The sequence below is a fragment of the Gymnodraco acuticeps genome, unplaced genomic scaffold, assembly GCF_902827175.1.
Source record: "Gymnodraco acuticeps unplaced genomic scaffold, fGymAcu1.1, whole genome shotgun sequence".
Taxonomy (NCBI): domain Eukaryota; kingdom Metazoa; phylum Chordata; class Actinopteri; order Perciformes; family Bathydraconidae; genus Gymnodraco; species Gymnodraco acuticeps.
Window position 1 is genome coordinate 68,010 of NW_022990517.1, and position 20,477 is coordinate 88,486.

General features: G+C 41.5%; 1 protein-coding gene across 1 annotated transcript; it reads left to right on the forward strand.

The window, feature by feature from the left end:
* The first annotated feature begins 1,532 nt into the window (after positions 1-1,532).
* Positions 1,533-8,064, forward strand: elovl8a (ELOVL fatty acid elongase 8a). The gene is made up of 8 exons (XM_034227172.1): positions 1,533-1,538; positions 3,150-3,216; positions 3,344-3,531; positions 3,718-3,798; positions 3,882-3,938; positions 4,040-4,154; positions 4,289-4,416; positions 7,894-8,064. Exons 1-8 carry the CDS (start codon positions 1,533-1,535, stop codon positions 8,062-8,064), a joined length of 813 nt encoding a protein of 270 aa, XP_034083063.1.
* Positions 8,065-20,477: the final 12,413 nt, after the last annotated feature.

Here is a 20,477-nt window from a genome sequence, read left to right on the forward strand (position 1 = left end):
ACAATAAGTCATTCAAAATCATGTTCCCATTCCTATAAGAACTATCAAATTAAGTTGTCAATCTAATAGATTGCAATCAAACTGGTAGCACTTGACCTGCTATGCTAGAATAAAGGAGCAGTCACGCACACACACTAGGGCTGGGCGATATGGCCAAAAAAAGAAATCCCTGATTTTTTCACAAAACATCCGATTTACGATTTAAATCGATTTTCTCCCCCCCCCCAATTCATATGCAGATGACAAAGTAATTGTTCCAAAAAAAAATTGTATTTTGATTTTCCCCCTTGGGGTTAAAGTGCAATCAAGAACAACTAGCCAAAAAGACAATATGGCAGGCCCTGCCATTGTAAACAGTGAAAATGTAACATAACATAAAATGTAACATACAATATTTCTTTAAACACAAGTTGAACATCTTGCTATTAGTAGATTGGAAGTAGTTCTGATAAAGTGCCAACAAAACATTCAACAGCATTAATTATCAGTGCATGAGAGCATAAGGTGTTTTTTTGTTGTGCTGTTTTAGTTTGAATATCCTCTTTTCTAAACATTCTTAGCCAGGAAGACAAGCCTGTCTACCACCTCTGGCTTTAGACATGCCCGGTGGCATGTAACAATCCCCCCCCCCCCCACACTGAAAACCCTGCACTTGTTGCTGGGATTGAGAGGTATTTTTTTGCCAGGACACTTAGCCTAGGAAAATTTGGTTGGTGGCGCTTCCACCACTCAAGAGGATTGGTGTCTGGGTCTACCTCAGGGGTCAATAAGAAAGATTTCAGCTCAGTCTCTATTTTTTCTGCCTCTGACTGGTTGGGAGATGACACTGGATTATTTTTGAAGAAGGCCGCTAAAGTCATCTTTTTCTTGGGTGGAGGCTGTGCATCTTCTTGGCGCACCTGCACAGCCGTGCCAGGCTGCTGTGGTGTACTGTTGTTGGCAGGAGCAGGTAGAGACATCATCTCAGCAACAGCTCTTTTTTTGACTGGTTCCACCTTGTCTGGGTCAATGTAGGTTGTGCGGAACCTTGGGTCAACCAGTGAGGACATGTCCAAGAGTTCATCTTTTACAGGGTCGCTGTATTTGTCGTCAAGGTACCGCATTACTTTTCCTTCTATTGTTTTCGTGAGCTCTGCGCGTCTTCCTCCTCTGGCTGTAGGAGACTGGTTTTGAACAGATGGAGCACTGGTTTGATGTATGAAACACTAACATAAGACTCCCCGGAGAGTGCATCACAGCTTTATTTATCGACTCCAACACACACACACACACACACACACACACACACACACACACACACACACACACACACACACACACACACACACACACACACACACACACACACACACACACACACACACACACACACACACACACACACACACACACACACACACACACACACACACACACAAACACACACACACACACACACACACGCAGTCACACACACAGGATTACCTGCTTAACGGCGGCTGAGATGCAGCATGACTGAGAGAGACTGAGGACAGCAAACAGCCGGCATCAGAATGAAGGTAAGGCCACTTTTTCAAAGCTCTACTAAACTAAAGAAAGTCTCTTGCAACAAATATTTTAACTATATGGTGATTCTTGTGATTCTTGATCATAAATAATTCAAGCAAAAGTCATCATTTCCAATGATAACCTGCATGTAGGATCACTGTTTTAACCACAGATTGTATAAGCAGTATTAGCTCTGTACACCAGGCTTCTTGTAAACAGATCGCATGGCGTGGCTGTTTAGTATGATGATTGAACCCCTTTTGTTTATATTCTTCTACAATTCCCATTCCTTTATATTGTCTTGATATTATTTTCCTGAGATTTAACAACGCCGAAGTTCTAAAAACTGTTGGATAAACCTCAGCAGGTTGTACAAGCCTGGCCATGTCAGGGATTTCCCTCTCGAAATCCCTAAGATAAGGCACCTGGGGAAGATTAACTACTTATCCCTGTCCACACAACATGCTGCTTCTACCAATACAGTACTAAGTGATGGGATTCACGGGTGTAGTATTTAGCATGAAGAGGAAAAATATCTGCTGATGCATGCTCTTTTAAAATACTTCTAAACTGTGATGTTTAGGAAGAGAGGTACTGAATCAGAGATGATCTACCTGCCAGAGTGTTTTCCAATGAAATCATCATCATCTCAAATCATCAAGCTTTTGAAATGTTATAATTACTTATTTATAAGTACACTTATTGAATTACTTCAACAACAATGACAAAAGTACTGTAATGTTCTTTTATATCCCCAAATGCTGTATCTAAGCCTCTTCCACAGAATACAATTTTATGGGGCAATAGTACACATTTTTGATATACCGTATTCAATTACATTTGTGTTCAAAATAAAATTAAAATAACCTTCAAAACATATCAAGTGTAATTTGAGTGTAGTTTTATAATGTTAATACCATTATAATTCCCAGAAACAATAGCAAAGACTGACTGAATTTCTATATCCATAGGCAACAAAAACCTAATCTCAGCTGATTTAGGTAACAAAACCAGGAGGGGGAGCTTAACTCCAGACACCACCCCAAACAAATCCACATTTTCAAATAAAGGAAGATGAAGAGCGGAAGATTGTTTGTCGACTTCCCATCTGACAACACTAGATGGCAGCACTATTGTATGTTAATAATCATAAATGAAAATTAATCACCCTGTCGTCCACATTAGGCAGTCATTCATCAAGGGGATTATTAGTTATTATCCATTATCAAGAGATGAATTTGGATTAGTGAACATAATCCTTGAATTATAATCCAGTGCTTTAATCAAATTTGCAGAGGGGTGCTATTGTTGTCAGTCGTTTTTGAGATAATATGTTTTGTGCCTACACTTGTATTTTTTCAACAGACCGTACAAGTTGTTTTGTGATTTGTATCAAGATTTATAGGGGACCTTTTTTCCCACTTTTTTATGAAGTTTGCGCAGACTGAAGCCTTGATTCAGTCAATACATTATTTGACTAAAATGTAAATTAAATAAAAATACAATCTTATGTTTTCAATTACTGGCTTTAAAGGAATATCCTAAATGTTATTATCAACAGTGTTTTAGTTTTGTACCTACTGTACTAGCTAAAGACTCTTGCTCATGTGTGTCCATCTCAGGGTTTCCATGCTCTCGCCATTTGGCAGAAATTACAATTATTCTACCAAGGGATTCTGGGAAATGGAGGTAAGTATTTAATTTCGCAATTTTAATTGCTCACATATTTTAATGAAATATCTTCAAATCTTTATATAAGACATTGTACGTGTTTGTTTGATCCATGCTTTCCTCTTGTTTTCTCTATTTTGTCTAGACAAGAGGACAGACAGTTGGCCTCTGGTCTATTCTCCTGTGCCTATCAGCTCCATCTTTCTGTGCTACCTGCTCATTATATGGTTGGGGCCGAAGCTGATGAAGAACAGGCAGCCAGTCAACCTCAAACCCATCCTGATAGTGTACAACTTTTCCATGGTCTGCCTGTCTGCCTACATGTTCTATGAGGTACATCTGTAAACTAATGTTATGAATGCGAGGACCGTGTCCGCCTGTCAGCACTCTATCAGACACATGTTAATCTTAAGGGATACCACAGTATTTATGTGCCCTGTACTTAGTTCAACATGGGATCAAATGTTTTTCGGCTGATAGCGAGAAAGCAGAGATGTGAAGCAGCTTTTGTGTTTACAGTTTACAGCCTCTTCCTGGTTGGCCAAATACAGTCTCCTGTGCCAGCCAGTCGACTACAGTGACAGCCCACAGGCCACGAGGGTACATCTTTTTAGTTCATGATACTTTATTCAACAAAAAATCCAGTGCAAAAGACTGCTAACATATTTTATTCTGTTTGGCAGATGGCCAGGGTATGCTGGTGGTTCTACTTCTCAAAAGTAATAGAGCTCAGTGACACTGTGAGTATAAAGAAGTGAAAATAATTCCCAAATAAATTGACGTATGTATTGTTGTCCTTCCATCTATAACCATTAAAACCATTTATGTTTGTATGGTTCAGATCTTTTTTATCCTGAGAAAGAAGAACAGTCAGCTGACCTTCCTTCATGTCTACCATCACACCACAATGATCTTCAACTGGTGGGCTGGGGTTAAATATGTGGCTGGTGGCCAGTGTGAGTACACGCCAACCAACAAGCCCAGTCTCACAGAAAAGTCATATCATTGTTTGCAAATTCAAGACAATTTACAAGAGAAAACATACTCAAGGACATTATATGTAATACTCTTCCTGTGTATCCATCCACAGCTTTCCTGATTGGTCTGATCAACTCCCTGGTCCATGTAGTGATGTATCTGTACTACGGATTGGCAGCTTTTGGACCAAGCATGACCAAATACCTCTGGTGGAAGCGCTACCTCACCTCTCTGCAACTGGTCAGTATGTTCCTTAGTTAGCATGTGTGTGACATTGAGTCTTATGTTCACTTTGCCTCAGCCTTCCTTCTCTTTTTCCTTTCTACATTTATTTATAGCTTCTATCAATCGCTATAAATCAACCACTTTAATATGTTAATGTGGCCAAATGCTTCTCGGAATACCACTTGGGTGATTTTAGTGATCAGTTCTCTTTTATGTTTTGGCATAATAGCGTCCGATCATTTGAGGTGCTTTTTGGGTTGGAGCGTTACACCTGTAGCTCAAGGACAGTTTGAAGTCTCAATAAAATCTAGCATTTTTAGCAGCTGGTATGTTAAATGGTGTTGCTTGTAATGTGAAAAGTTGTTCCCTCCATATACTTCTGGTTGCATGTATGTCCAAGAAAGCTTATAGATTCAACTTTGACAAGCCCTACCCCTGCTTGGTTTGTCATTGTTCTGATTGCATATTTAGACAGATTAACTAATACTGGACCATCTGTTTTCTTCTTATAGCGTTGATAAGGAGACAATGCATCATTTAGGTTCTTTCTCCCTTCTATAGCTGCAGCATATGTCAGTATGGTGACTGACCGCCATTATATAACAATAATTGTACTGACCTTAGAGGTGACCCCCCAAGCCTAATATAACAGTTGGCTTCACAATTTGGTAAACTGAAGCTGAGATATTTTAGTAAATTGGGTCTTTTGTATTTATGAGTGGTAATTATGATTACATTTTAAGGGGAGGTGTGTGTGTAGTGGGTTGGATGGATGCGTTCATGATGTTAATTTATAAACAGTACTCTTGGCAAGGACCAGAACCTCATACTATGTAACATATGGATATAGATTAGTCTACAGCAGGGGTGGGGAACCTCCGGCCCCCGGGCCGTATACGGCCCTCGAGGTAATTTATAAACACAGGCAAAAAAGAAAAATTGAAAGAAATCCAGACCGCAAAAAAATTAAACAAGCGAGTGCCTTTTTTTCCTGGCCAAGGTCAGGGTCCTTCAACACAACACGAGCCTAACGTGTCATCACGTGGTATATGTCTCGTCTGACAGGGGTGTACTGTAGTGCTGACGGAGAGCACCAGAACACCGCTCCGGCACTTCCAAAAATTGCAGTAGCCTACCCATAATGAACCGTACACATGCCGCAGTTTTTGCGTGTCTGTCTTTAGTTGAAAGCCCAGTGGCGATTTGTTCATCTGTCACACTGATCATACAGTCAATAACTTTGTTGTTATTAGCATCTGGTTAGCTAGCTATGCTAACGAATATAAGAAGCTGTTTCTCCAACCAGTGAGGTAAAGGCACATCTTTATATGATCATTATTATAAAAAAAATAAGATAATAAAGTAAACAGGTATAAAATACTATATGACAGTAAAAAAAAGTTATTATTAATAAACAAGAATACAGTTTGAAAGGGGAGTGATTTGTAAAATGTCCATAAAGAAAAATAAATCTGCTTACAGTTCTGTTTCATATAGGTGTTGAGAGATGTATCCAGTGGCGACCGGCCCATAGGGGCGCCGCCCAACATACAAAAACAATATTAAAAAATAAATTAAATAAAAAATATTAAAAATATATATATATTTATATTTTTATTTTTAATGAACAAGGTAAATATCATACAATTGGTATCAGTAAAATGTATAATCTACAATAAAATCTTGTTTAAAATTGTGTTACAATGTCTAAAGTTACTGATAAGTCACATGTTTCCTGCCTGGCCTTGCCCGTGGCATTAGTTTATCATTACCGGGCGCCGTGCAAGGAGCCCCCGAGCCAAACAGCAGCAACCAGCACGTTGCAAAAGTCTCAATAGTAAACTGTGCCGCCGAAACATAATTTCAGCCAATCAGTGCCGTCAAATATTTTGGTCACGAAGGGCGCTCACGTTGGCGCCCACGTTGCTTACGTGCATTGACGTGAGTTGTTTTTTAGACTCGTGAGTGACCAAGGTGACGCAGTAGTTAGATGAGAATGGCTTCGTGTGCAGGTGGAGTCGCCGGACTCGCTGGAATTGGGTGTGGACCGAGGTCCACACCCAATTCCGTGCAAGAGCTACTCTCCAATCCTTTCGAAAGGAGAAGTTTGGGAGATAAATTGATACTTAAAGACCTTGGACCGGACCAACCCGATTTGTATATATCGCAGCAAGCTCGTGAAAAAGACAAAACGTATCAACGAGGCTTCTCACGTAGCTGGTACACCAGAAAGGCATGGCTAGCTGGATGCAAACAGGTAAATGCTGTCTTTTGTTTCCCATGCTTGCTCTTCAAACAGCCGGGGACAGATACGATCTGTTCAGAAACTAGACAAAAGTTAAACAAGTACAAACCACAGACTGTCTGTGTCATGGAGAATACAGTCGCTGGTTTATTTATGTCTGTATAGGCCGTTGTTGTGAGTGTGGACGGTCGGAGCATATATAACGTTAGCTTAGCCAAGCTCCATTTAGAAAACACGCATTTTAAAAGGGTTTTTCGCCTGCCGTCTGTCTGCAGACTTGTCAAAGCATTAATTCATGGTTTTTACTATCCGATATCAGTATGTTGTTAATTCGGCATCATTTTGAAACGTGTATTACAATTAAATCACGGTAAAATATGTTCATCTTGTTGTAGCCCCCTTGCCAGCGATTCTCTCTCGAGTTTAGCACGCTCAGCCCGACTCAGCCTGGTTGTTCCTGGCCCTAGAACCACGATTTTATGGGGCCAGAAAAACTGTGAATTAGGACCCGCTAGTCGGTACTAGGCCAAGTGGAAACGCAACCAAAAACGGGCCCCGCACGGCTCGGCACTGTCTGTGTCATGGCGAATACAGTCGCTGGTTTATTTATGTCTGTAAGCCGTTGTTATGAGTGTGGAGTGAGCATATACAACGTTAGCTTAGCCTGGTCGACCCAATCTCCATTCAGAAAACAAGCATTCTAAAAGGCGAAATGAATTGGCTGTGATTTTAGTTTTTTTAAGCAGAGGTCAATAATTTGTACGGCCCTCGGAGGATGTTGAAAAAATTGAAATGGCCCTTGAGAGGAAAAAGGTTCCCCACCCCTGGTCTACAGTATATATTACGATAATAACAGACAAATAGTAGTCGCTGTTGTCTTTTTCCAACAAAATCAGATTCGTTCAAGCCTTTTTTTGTGATTATTGCCTCGCCAAAACTCTTGGTGTGTGTTACAAATATTCAGAAAAGAGATATTTTTTAATTATGATGTCAGGTTTTCCTCAGTACAGTTTTCTGTGGCGTTGTTTGGCTTTTTCTGATCAAATAACTTAGTTTTATGTCTCTATATAGGCGGAATTGAATGAGAAGGTCACCCTATTCTTCTAGGTTGCCAGGTTTGTCCGTGTCCACCAGTCTCAATGGCCTTATTAAAGTCACTCCCTTTGTATTTAGTCATGTTTTTCACATATTTTGGTAACGCAAATGTTTTTTTCTCACTCTTTGTCTGTCTGCTTGTCTTTTCTCAGCTCCAGTTTTTCATCGTGACCATCCACACCACCTACAACCTGTTTGCTGACTGTGACTTCCCCGACTCCATGAACATGGCTGTGTTCGCCTACTCCCTCAGCCTCATCGCTCTCTTCAGTAACTTCTACTACAAAAGCTACCTCACCAAGACCAAGACAAAGGAGACGTAAGAGAAACAGAGGAAAGAAAGAAAAGAGCTGATATTAAACATTTGGAAATACACCAAGAGGAAGGAATACAAAAAGTTAATTCATTATTATAATGACTTAATGTTAATTACGGCATGATTTCTTACATACATGAATATTTATGGCAACTATTTGTCTGTGTTATGAATCATACAATTGTGCCTTAAACAGACATACACGTGTAGATTTATGAGGGTCTTTCATACCACATTCATTGATTGCTTCTGTTCATTCATCCAGTACAAAACCACCAACACACTCAACACACATTAACCCTTGTTTTATGGCTCCCTTCCCCCATGCTCCTAATAGATGAGACTTTTTAATCACCAGTGGAGTCGCTTTATTCTTCTCCAACACCCATTGGCTGGCGTTCACAGCCAATGGGTGTGCTCTGTATCCATCTATTCCTCCCCTTCTATAGATAAGGGTCCCCTTCCCCTAGTTTCTAGCATTTAATCCCTCTTACCAACGGGGAAACCACAGACCGCCCCACAACCCCCGCAGCTCCATCTGTCATGGTGTAGAAGTATAATTGAGTCCAATGCGCCCATCCACTCCCCCGTGTGGACAGAAATAAAAGGACAAACTGAATTAACCATCTCTGTTTCTCTTACATTTGATTTCCTCTGCCATCATCAGGTATTCCCAATGTGTTCACTTCCTATATCTATAATTTGATCTCCATCAGCATATTGTTTTTGACTGTAATCGGTTCGAAACTCAACAGGGGGCCGACAAAATAACAGAATCCCACCTAAAAAAGCCCTTTGAAGGGACTAAATCAAAGGATTTTTAATACCAATCAGCACAGCTTGATACTTTTCAGATAATCACCACTTTACATGAGATTTTTTTTAAATCAGCACACAACCACAACAAAAAAAAAAAAAGCCAGAAAAAAAAAAAGCCAGAGAAGTGCTTTGAGGCCACAAATTATATTCTTAGTTACCTAAGAACCACCTGTGCTTTTTATGAGCAATAAATATAACATTTGTCGTTGGCAGTCAAGAAGCCATATTGGGTGAGTCATTATAACAACTGAATTCTCACCCATATCATGGCCATTTCTACTGATCATAATTCCATTGTTGAGGTCTACTAGAATAGATTTATACTGTGCAATTTTCCAAACTCACATTGGTTTCTCATACAGCATCTCTGTAAAGTATGTGTATTCACCGGTATTCACTCTCTGTCCTAAACGGCTTGTTGGAGCTCCTGCCCCCCCTCCCTGTGAGCCCAGTGTGCTCTGATTGGTCGGGAAGTTGCGAGGCTCGTTGCTGCGATCTGCTGCGAGGAGCGGACAGGCTTCCGGGTCGGCGATACAGCGAGAACAAGCGAAACTCATCCTGAGCCAGGCCCGGTTCCAGAACAAAATGACTGCATCTGAGATTAGAGAGGGTGCAGTGGTAAAGTGCTATTTTTATAAGTGGGGAGTGGACCGAACACCCTCTAGGGGGGTCCTCCCCACCCATCTATGTGCTCTTTGCTTGATTCATGCCTTCCCAGTCCCTTATCACGTAGCCTAGCATGGCGCCAGTTGTTGTAGCCAGTTGTGGTGAAGGCATCTGACTTACTTGAACCGAAATGTCTACATGCATAGCAGAAGATGGCATCTTTTTAACATGAATATTCCAGCCAATCTCTGTTTTGAAACCATGAGCTGCAAAATGAGCGCCTTACCCCACTGTACAGGCGAGTTGGGTACTTGTTTAAATATACCTGGGCAGGCTCTGTTTTGCCGAGGTCCTCTGGCACTTGCGGTCCGCTGAGGGGTGGCGGTGTTTGGGGCAACGAAGACGGCTGCGGTTGCTCCGCCTCCGTGGGCCGGGCGTTAGTGTCCATGACAGTGGCCGCGGGTAACGTAATGTCCCCATGATCTGAACTGTTATTATCTGCAGTAGATGCAGTGTTACTGCTGGCAATAAGGGCTGGTTATTTTAACCATTTTCTGATGTCCATCCCTGACTGCTGTGTAAGCACCTTGCAGATGACAAACGCGCAGCGGCACAGGTCACACACACCTAACATAATAACGTTACTTACCATTTAAATTGACCAAATCAATGCTGCAGACAATGTTATTTAGCCACAATTACAATTTTATTTAAACTAAATTCATCTTCTTCTTCTTCTTGCACTTGTCATTTTCTTTTCTTTTTCACTTTTAATTTTTCAAATGAGGGTGCATAACGACTCAACTGAGGGTGCAATGCACCCTTATGCACCCCCGTAGAACCGGGCCTGTCCTGAGCGCACACAAACACTCACAGCCAAGTATGTGGCTTGATATTGAGTAAGAAAAAGGTTTATAACGCTGTGAGCATGGGTCTGCAGAGAGCATTTCTCCGCGATCCCAATTTACGTAGCAGCCCGAAAAACGTTTACCCATTTAAACAGTCGTGGTAGATACCTTGTTTGTTTTAAACATCATAAATACTCAAACAACAATGAATACTTACAGGTTGTGTACCCGAATCTCCCGCTGGCCCAAACAAAGTAGGAACAGCATCGTTCTTCAGTGCTCTACGCTGTACATATCCGGCATGAATCGCTGAAAGGTTTGTGAAGCTTTGTTTTCGTAAAAGTCTGGCAGAGGGTGTGGCCTCTGGGTATTCACACGTCACAGTACCCAGGAAGTAAACAATGGAAAATGGGAAATCTCCAACGAGGCGTTTTGGGGCAGCATAGACTGTGTTAGAGTTTTACTCGCTACAGGGTGTACTTTGAGGGTTTTTGACTCTGCAGACCGTTTACATGCATAAAAACCTTCATAACACACAAGGGGACGGGTAATAACCGGAAAAGCATGACATGGGCCCTTTAATGTTGAAGGAATATGAGACTGTTTAAAAGCTGCACACTGGGCTAGTTTAAACAGTTCTAAAAAAATAAGCTGTCAGACTCCATAACACTTCACAATGGTTATTATACTCTGGAAAATGACCACCATCATTCACATGATGCTGTACATGTGTGACAATCAAACAGATTCCAGGCCATCAGTAAGATATAACCAATGCTTATCTCAAGCAAAACATTACAAGAATGTCTTTATTGCCAGATGTAAAGATCTTCTGAAGGCTAATAATGATTTTGAATACCGTGTATTTGTATTATGGCCAGTAATAAGATAAAACAGGAAACCCTTGTGTAGCATAATTTGCTATATTTTGCTGCTGGCAAGTACCTAATCTGCTCTCCATTTCCACACAAGCACACACACAAACAAGCCCATTTAAAGAGTGATGTCCCTCGGCCTCGCTGCAGGCACAGTTCCAGGTTGATTACTGTTGAGAGCCCTGCAGCTCAGGCATGACTGACTTTCTGGCATGCACTCCCTTTGATCAACTTATGATTTTGCAACCTGATGATGGGTTTCATCTTTAGTGTTTAGTGGGTTACTTTTGAGATTATGCAAAGCTGTCACCTAAAAATTAGAACTTCTCACTTACATTTGACGTGATTACCGTTTGATTGGCATTCAGGATAATTGAAATACTTAAATAGCAAGGATAGACAAAGTAACCTAAGATCTATTTTCTAAGTCTGATCTTAGTTGTTTCCTATCCTATGTTTTGAATTTAGATGTAGATATATTTTGCAACGTGAAATAAATATTTGCCAGGATCTTTTTGCTTACATTTTCCATCTTTGAAAAACCTTTTTTTTCTTTAAGTCACGATTATTTGTTTGTTATACACCACAAGAGGCAGTGCACCAGGATCCCAAGCACTTTTGCTATAAAAGGTATATCTCTTCTTTTTTTTTTACCAGTTCTTAAATCATAATCTAAACAATTTAAATACATTTCCCAACTGGCAAAAAAACGTGCTTTTCAGGGCTTCTGTGATACGGACACAAATGGACCAAAACATCTGAGCAACCGCTGTGCTGTGCCTTAATCTGTGTTTCCTGCATGTTGTACGTAAATGACTTTGGGTCTCCTTGGTAACAGTGTTAGACAGTGTTTGGGCTGTGGTCAGCTAGGCAGACTGTAATTAATAATCAAGTTAGAGGGAGAGGAGATTGAAGCACTCTCTGAGATGCTGCTTCTAACTTCCTAGCTAGTGAGAGGGACAAGGATACACACTCACACTCACATGCGCATACAGACATCATTTTGGTTAGTGAGGGAGGTTTGGGAATAAGAGGCTGATAAGTATGCTTGAAGGTGAGCCACTGGGTTGTTTCATACAATGAGGGTTAACAAGAGGCTACAGCAATCTCATTGTGATGAGAGCACACTCAACCAGAAGGCAAGCTAGTGTTAATCATACCCGCCAGCTAGCAGCTCCCTGTCAAGTGTGTGTGGCCGTGGCCATGTAATTACCAAGCATGAAGCCCCAAGTAGTGGTCAAAAGAGAGTATGCACTCACGTCACTTTTTTGGCACTTGAACACTCTCAGTCGGACTATGGTGCAAAAGGTAAAAAAAAAAACAGCCCGCAAAATGGCTGCCCTTGGCGGGCAAAATGGCGAAAAAGGAAAATAAACCCAGGCTGCAGTCGAATAGCCCAAAAATCAGCTCCTAAATTCTAACCCTATCTCCTATCCCTTGACCTCTGAGTGAAACGTCACGGGGTTAAGGGATGGTGGATAGGAGAATTAAAAAGGACTTAGGAGAAGAGACTGCTGTACTTTAGAGAATCCGACTGCACTTTCACTATCTGACGTGTTTATGATGCGCCAGCGGACGTCATGAATGTGCGTCTGCTGCTGTGGGGAAACTATGGAAACTACAGTTTTCTATACGGCGGACTACAACATGGATGTTTAATAAGGACGAGGGACTACTGTAAACTCATCTAGAGACTCTGCACCGTGCTCTGATGCTGTTGTTTTATGCTTTATGAACGTGGACAACAGAGAAACATATTCTTCATGACCAGAGTTGGAATTGAAATAAAAAAGGAAAGTGAAACTTATGCTCGTCACCCTCTCCCTCCACATTAATACAAATGATCCCAATACGTATGATTGTATGAAAAGATCTTAAAATCAATACAAATGTATTTATTATAAACGTTAGTCCTTAACATCTATCACTGTGTATATCACCATTCAAACATCTTTTAAAAGTTAAACAAACCCCACACAGCTCAGTAAACACTGTGAAATGTTGACTTTATTTGATCATTTCAGTAAAAACTAACGTTCATATTTCTCTTTTTGATTATAAAACTGATGAACGTTCAAAACAAAGCACTTTGGCAACTTACCAGCACCGTAACTTTCATGATATAATTTCTCCGTCATAATCGTTTGTTTCCGTGAACGGCCGACTGTTGAGTGTCGGCAAATGCTGCGGCTGCAAGGCATTGTGGGGCAGCATTTTCTCCTTTCGGTGAGGGAGGTCCAGTGGTTCCTAAGGTTATAAAGGTAGTTTGAAACCTTTTTTCCTATCATCTAGAGCAGTGCTTCTCAAACTTTTTTCAGTAATGTACCCCCTTTGAAACATTTTCTCAGCCAAGTACCCCCTGACCGATCCCGAACATTTTTTATCGAAAAAGCCTATATAAATAATTACAATATAGTGATGTATTAACTCCTTCGTGGTATGCATTAAAACAAACTAAGGATATTTTAATTGTATGCATGAAAAAAAATAACATAACACTTTTATAAAACAGATTTTTCCAAGGAGTTTTTCAATGTAAGTAATATGTTATTGTGAAAAACTATAAAATACAATACACACATTTGACATGTTTATATGAGGACCCCCTTGGTGGTTCTAGGAATATTTTATATACAATTGTGTTTTCTATTTAACTTATTTTACTAAGATTCTTTTTTTAATTAACCTTTTTTTTTTTTTAAATCTCACGTACCCCCTGCAGTACCCCAACGTACACCCAGGGGTCCGCGTACCCCCATTTGAGAATCACTGATCTAGAGAATTCGAACGGCACTTATCATGGCTGCCACTGAGGGACTTCCGGGTCATTTCACTCCGTTAGGAAGGTTCCTAAGCTAAATGGACTATTCGACTGCAGCCCCAATATCTGCTACGATTTAAGGCGGTTGGACTCCAGACCAGGAAGCATAACCGTATTGTTGATTTTCCTACAGTAGTTTCAACATTGTTAAGCTACAAGCAGATGTTAAAGTATGCTAACTAACCATTAGGCTAATTAATTCAAAGTTAAATGTCATAGGTTTATGCTAACGTTAGAATGTTGTGTGTGGTAAAATCTTGATTAGCCAACGACAATTTTTATCTGTGAACATTATAATTGAGCCGAATTGTGTACCTCTGTTAAAAGTTGTTGCTGTTAAGCTGTTACTTGACTCAATTGAAGTATATCTTACTGCAATTTACAAGTGGGAAATTTCGACAAATCCAAATGAACTGTCTATATTCAACCCAGTCTCACGGCATTTCGTGTTATAGTCACGGGTCGTGACTATAACACGAAATGCCGTGAGACTGGGTTGCTATATTCCAGTTGTTTATGCGAATTACAGCTATCAATTTGCTACTCCCCATCTGTGTTTTCTGCATTGAGTAAAATCATAGGCCCCTAGACTCTTGAAGAAGATAAGGTATTTTTTTCCTCTCTACATTTGTGAACCTCAAGTGTAAAACACATTTGGAATAATCACATTAAACCCCATCAGTCAGTCAGTTTGTCATCACTTATGTCAATGCGAGTGTGCGTATCAATGTGTTTCTTTGTTTTCAACCATATAGAAGCCCCATCTGTTGGTAACAACGTCCTTCTTAATTGACAATAAGATGAACCCAATGCCACCTGTATCTGTTTTATCAAAGATATAAGGGGGATGCACCATTTGTCTTGACAGGCTTGATTTATGGCTTTTATTGTTTGCTGTGGGTCAGACAATCTCAGGGATAAAGAGATTTGCTTCAGCGGGGTTCAGGCCCACAGGGTGTTACTTGATTTGATACATCTTGCATTAACACAAATCTGGAAATTTGCCCTGTTGTTAGCCCAAATTGATTTTTTGGTACGGCTGTCACTTAAAGGCCTGTTAGCAATATGGCTCCGGGGATCTCAATGCCAGTCCAATCTGAAAAAATAAAATCCTTTTTGTTCAAGGACAAATCACAATCAGTCCTCTTCATCACTCCCACAAATTGAAAGAGGACATTAAGGCTAGAGGTGTGAGTAGTTTGATGGAATATTTAAGCGTCTTTGGGTTCAAGAAAAGCGCTATAGAAATAAAATATATTATTATTATAATATTAAAAACAATAACAGATGATCACACATTTTCACTGATGCTCTGGGTTGCTGATGTTGCAGTATTACCAGCATACAAAGCAGGTCAAATAACAGACTTCACAATGAAAACTAGTACCACAAACCCAAAATTACACAACACTTTAAAACCTTAAACCAATCACTAAACTGTGATCCTCTTTTCTATCACATCCTATTATTCACAACTACAACGTGAATGAGTTTTCTCTTTGAGAAGCGTGAGTGACACATAATATAATCAGCAAAGTTAACTCAATATAACTTTGGTCCTATCAATAGCCAGGTAAAACAAAGAAGTTTATCTTGCCTCTAAAGCCTTTAACCTTAAATTGAACAGAGAAAATTAATGCTGATCAAACTGCATCTTGACCAGCTACAAAGCAGAGCAGACCTTTGAGATACACTTAACTCTCTTCATGCTTTTTCGCAGTAATTAGGTTTTTAGTTAGCACTTTCAGCTGTATTGCACACACAGTCACACACAACAGGCTGTCAATATATGAAATGCAGTGGGAAGGACTAAAGCTTAATTTCCTCTCTTTTTTTCCACGTCTATTGGTTAACCTTTTGTTCTTAGTGTTCAGTGAGACACATTGACAAAGTGTAAAACCCAGACATTGTCTAGGACGGACTGGAAGGGTCATCAGACTTTTAAAGGGCACGAGGAAGGAGAAATGGAGCCCCTGAAAGATCCTGTTGGGGATTTAGTTTTCCAAACTACTTTCTAATAACTAATAATTAGGGATGCACGATATTGGTTTTTTGAAACCGATACCGATAACTTCCTGCTTCTCAAGACCGATACCGATACCGATAACCATCCATCCATCCATCTTCTCCCGCTTATCCGTGGTCGGGTCGCGGGGGTAGCAGTTCCAGCAGAGAGCCCCAAACTTTCTTTTCCCTGGCGACATCAACCAGCTCTGACTGGGGGATCCCAAGGCGCTCCCAGGCCAGCGAAGAGATATAATCCCTCCACCTGGTCCTAGGTCTACCCCTTGGTCTCTTCCCAGCTGGACGTGCCTGGAACACCTCCCTAGGGAGGCGCCCAGGTGGCATCCTAACTAGGTGCCCGAACCACCTCAACTGGCTCCTTTCGACGCGAAGGAGGAGCGGCTCAACTCCGAGTCCCTCCCTGATGACCGAACTTCTCACCTTATCCCTAAGGGAGACACCAGCCACCCTGCGGAGAAAACCCATCTCGGCCGCTTGTATCCGCGATCTCGTTCTTTCGGTCATAACCCATCCTTCATGACCATAGGTGAGGGTAGGAACGAAAATGGCCCGGTAGACAGAGAGCTTTGCCTTCTGGCTCAGCTCCCTTTTCGTCACAACGGTGCGGTAAAGCGACTGCAGTACCGCTCCCGCTACTCCGATTCTCCGGCCCATCTCACGCTCCATTGTTCCCTCACTCGAGAACAAGACCCCGAGATACTTGAACTCCTTCACTTGGGGTAAGGACTCATTCCCTACTTGAAGTGGACAGTCCATCGGTTTCCTGCTGAGAACCATGGCCTCAGATTTGGAGGTGCTGATCCTCATCCCAGCCGCTTCACACTCGGTTGCGAACCGATCCAGTGAGTGCTGAAGGTCGCAGACCGATGAAGCCATTAGAACCACATCATCTGCAAAAAGCAGTGGTGCAATCCTTAGTCCACCGAACTGCAGACCCCCTCCCCCATGACTACGCCTCGAAATCCGATCCATGTATATTACAAACAGGATTGGTGACAAAGCGCAGCCCTGGCGGTACCGATAACCGATAATAAAAAAATCTTTACGCCACTAATTATTTTAACGCGATTAACGCATGTGTATTTTTTTTCCTCTGCCGCCCCGTAGTTTCAGAGCGCATCGAGTTTAAAATACCATCTACAAGCTGATGCTGACAGCCCCGCTCCTGTCGCCCGCTTGTGGCAGACCACACTTCCACGCTCACCGGCAGGCACCGACTGGCCATCTGGAGGACCGGGAGGGTGTGTGTATGTGCTTTAGAAGGGTTGAACCACAACGCTCATAATACCCATGCATGTATAATAAGAACGATATTACCCCTCCTGTACCCGGGCCCGGTGACAGGTCGGAACATGTCATAAGTATAAATAAATAAAAGCATAAATAAATGTAGGAATAAAAACATGAATAAATACAGGAATAAATAGAATACAGTTTTCAATTCAATTCAATTCAAAACCTTTATTTATCCAGGTAAAATCCCATTGAGATCAATGATCTCTTTTTCAAGGGAGACCTGCAGCAGTAGGTTCCACAAGAAGACATAAACAACAGAACAACAAAAGGACATCATACAGCAAAATGTACAGAGATTACAATTTACATATTTAACCACAAGTACAAGTACCAACAGCATCTGATTTTGTAGCATCCAACCGAGCTTTAAAAACATGTAGTGGTACTAGCTTGGTAATTTTCCATTCTTTTTGCAGACTTTTCCATGTTAGTGGAGCTGCACATCTAAAAGCGTTTTTTCAGGTGGATTCTGTGTGTGGGCTGTGGCTCAGCTGGAAAGCAGTTGACTAACAACCGCAGGGTCCCTGGATCAACAACTGGTCAATAAGTCTTTTTGTTTTGTTTATAAAAGCTACAGCTAAATGAGATAATGTAGTTAATAATGTAGTCTTTGATATGATTTAGCCTTTCTCAGAATACAACATGGTTAAAGGTGGGGTATGTAATTTTGGAGAAACCAGCTCGAGTGCGCTAGAATTTGAAAGTACACAACTGGAAAACAATCTGCCTCTTCCTTCAGACTTCCTTACAGAGCCCCTCCTCCAACACACAGAAACGCGCACATGACCAATGAGGGCACGAGATAAGTTTGTGCACAGATGGAAGGCTGACAGGCAGCCATCCAGTTATTTTAGCCGGGCCGGCTCAGATGATTGGTCGTGCTTTTTACAGTGCTACGGCTTCCACAGATGACATTTTTTCATGTCAATAATTGATTAATTAATTTTAATAAAAATTCAAGTTAGTAGCTAATAAAGGCATAAAAAGACAGAAATGCATACATTTTTCTATAATAAATAATAATAATATAATATAATAGAAATGTTTCTTCTGCGCGTAAGGTGTCCAAACGCTGGGTTACGTATTGTAACCCTTGTTATATTAACACAGGCGGAGCCCTCTACTGGACTCTATGGGTACTACCTTATCCTGCGAGCATTTTCCCACTGAGACTTCTATAGACGTAGCCGGCCTTGGGGCGGGCTCCGCCTGTGTAAATAACAAGGATCAGCCCCCGCGATCAGGTTCGGGCATTTCGGGCAGGTCCTGTGGTCAAGAGTTGACTCCATTGCTCTCTTTTTCTCTTTCGTCTCAAAGCTCCGTGGAATCACTTCCGCTGCTGAAGAGAGGTGTAGGATGATAGTCAGGAGGCGAGGCCTCCTTTTATACGGTGAGATGCGCGTCTATAGAATCAAATCAAATCAAATCAAGTTTTATTTATATAGCACATTTATAAACGATTTATGGTCGAGCCAAAGTGCTGTACATATAATAAAATTAGCCTACAGTAGAGACACTTTACAGCAAATACAACAGCACAGATTGTTCAGAATATCAGTATGAGAAAAAACGACACCCTCTATCCTTAGACCCTCACATCGTAGGAAAAACTTCCAGAGAAAAACCCACAGTTTAAGGGGAACAAATGGGAGAAACCTCAGGGAGAGCAACAGAGGAGGAATCCCTCTCCCAGGACGGACAGACGTGCAATAGATGCCGTGTGTAAATCGAAGAGATAATACATTTTACAGCATATAGACCGAATGTTAGGGAATGCATGTGTCTGTAATAAGAAGATGAAACCACAAGGATGTCAGCTACAATCCTGTGGAAGTCATCAGGGAAGCAGCATGGCGAGACCCAAGGCAGGACCGCAGAGACAGGTTCAGCCACGACCCGAACGTCCACGACTTAATCCAGAACTCGGAATAGAAGATCCAAGACACAGGACTACAGCAAAAGGATCAGCCTCGACTCCGGATCCCGGCGTAGATATAGATACAAAACAAGAAAAATTTGGCTGGGTTAATCGGAACAAGAGAATACACAGACACAGACAGAGAGGGAAAAGGTCATTGGATAAAAGTTATTCTTGATAACCCTCTAGATTAGAAAGATCGCATGAACTTCCCCACTCAATCTATCAAGACCCGAGCAGTTCTATTAGAAGTCCAAGGTAAAGGCACAGGCCGGCGCATACCGCTATAGAAGTCTCAGTGGGAGAATGCTCGCAGGATAAGGTAGTACCCATAGAGTCCAGTAGAGGGTGGAGCCTGTGAGAGATATATAAGCGCATTTTTAAAACATAGTCATTGTCCATGCCGGTTTCAGTTGGATTATTTGTCACAGTTGCTCCGGTCAGATCGGTCTCCTCCATTTTGTAGATTATTTACGACTTTTGAATCCACATCAACACATCGGCAACATCCGGCTTACTTTGAGCATGTGTTTTAAACAGTTTAATCCCTTTGCGAATTGTTTCCACTTGCGCCGTCCTTTAATTTCTTCATACAGCGGGCATCCAAATGAATTAATCCTGAGTCCAATAACCATCAAAGTCACTCCAATAGTGCTCCTTAATTACGCTTACATCCTCCTTTAACTAAATACGTCACATTCATCCAGTTTGTGACAGTAGTTGTAGCATTTTTGAGACTTTTAAACTTTAATTACCGCTGTTGCCCCCCCCCCCCTTGTGTGTGTGTGGGGGGGCGCAACTTCCAATTTACAACAGGAGTAATTTGGGGGGGCTCTCGGGGAAAAAGGTTGTGAACCCCTGAGATAGAGCACACTGTTGAGATGTCAAATCTGCCTGTTTTACACTCTTTGGCCAGCAGGGGGGTTTGTGTTCAAATGAAGCCCCCTGAGATGAACCCTTTTGCGAACCAATTAGCTGGAAAGCTTCAAAGCTTCATAAGGCTTCATCTCGCCATCACTAGTAACAGGCAAATCTGAAAGGAAACGCTGGAGCACTTGGCAAAACAGACAATCTGGCAGAGGACAAGTGAGAGTGAGGTGGTATTAATACTGTTGGGAATGAGTATACTGTAGCAGGTGAGGGGATGGGCTGAGGAGACCAGGTGAGAAGGCTCTGAAATTATAGGAGAGTTATGGTATGCAAAACCAAAAA

Bases quoted from the DNA above. Each gene is read 5' to 3' on its own strand.
- elovl8a (XM_034227172.1), top strand. The intron at 3,532-3,717 runs GTACATCTGTAA...TTGTGTTTACAG, and splicing joins CTGCCTACATGTTCTATGAG to TTTACAGCCTCTTCCTGGTT. The intron at 3,799-3,881 runs GTACATCTTTTT...TCTGTTTGGCAG, and splicing joins ACAGCCCACAGGCCACGAGG to ATGGCCAGGGTATGCTGGTG.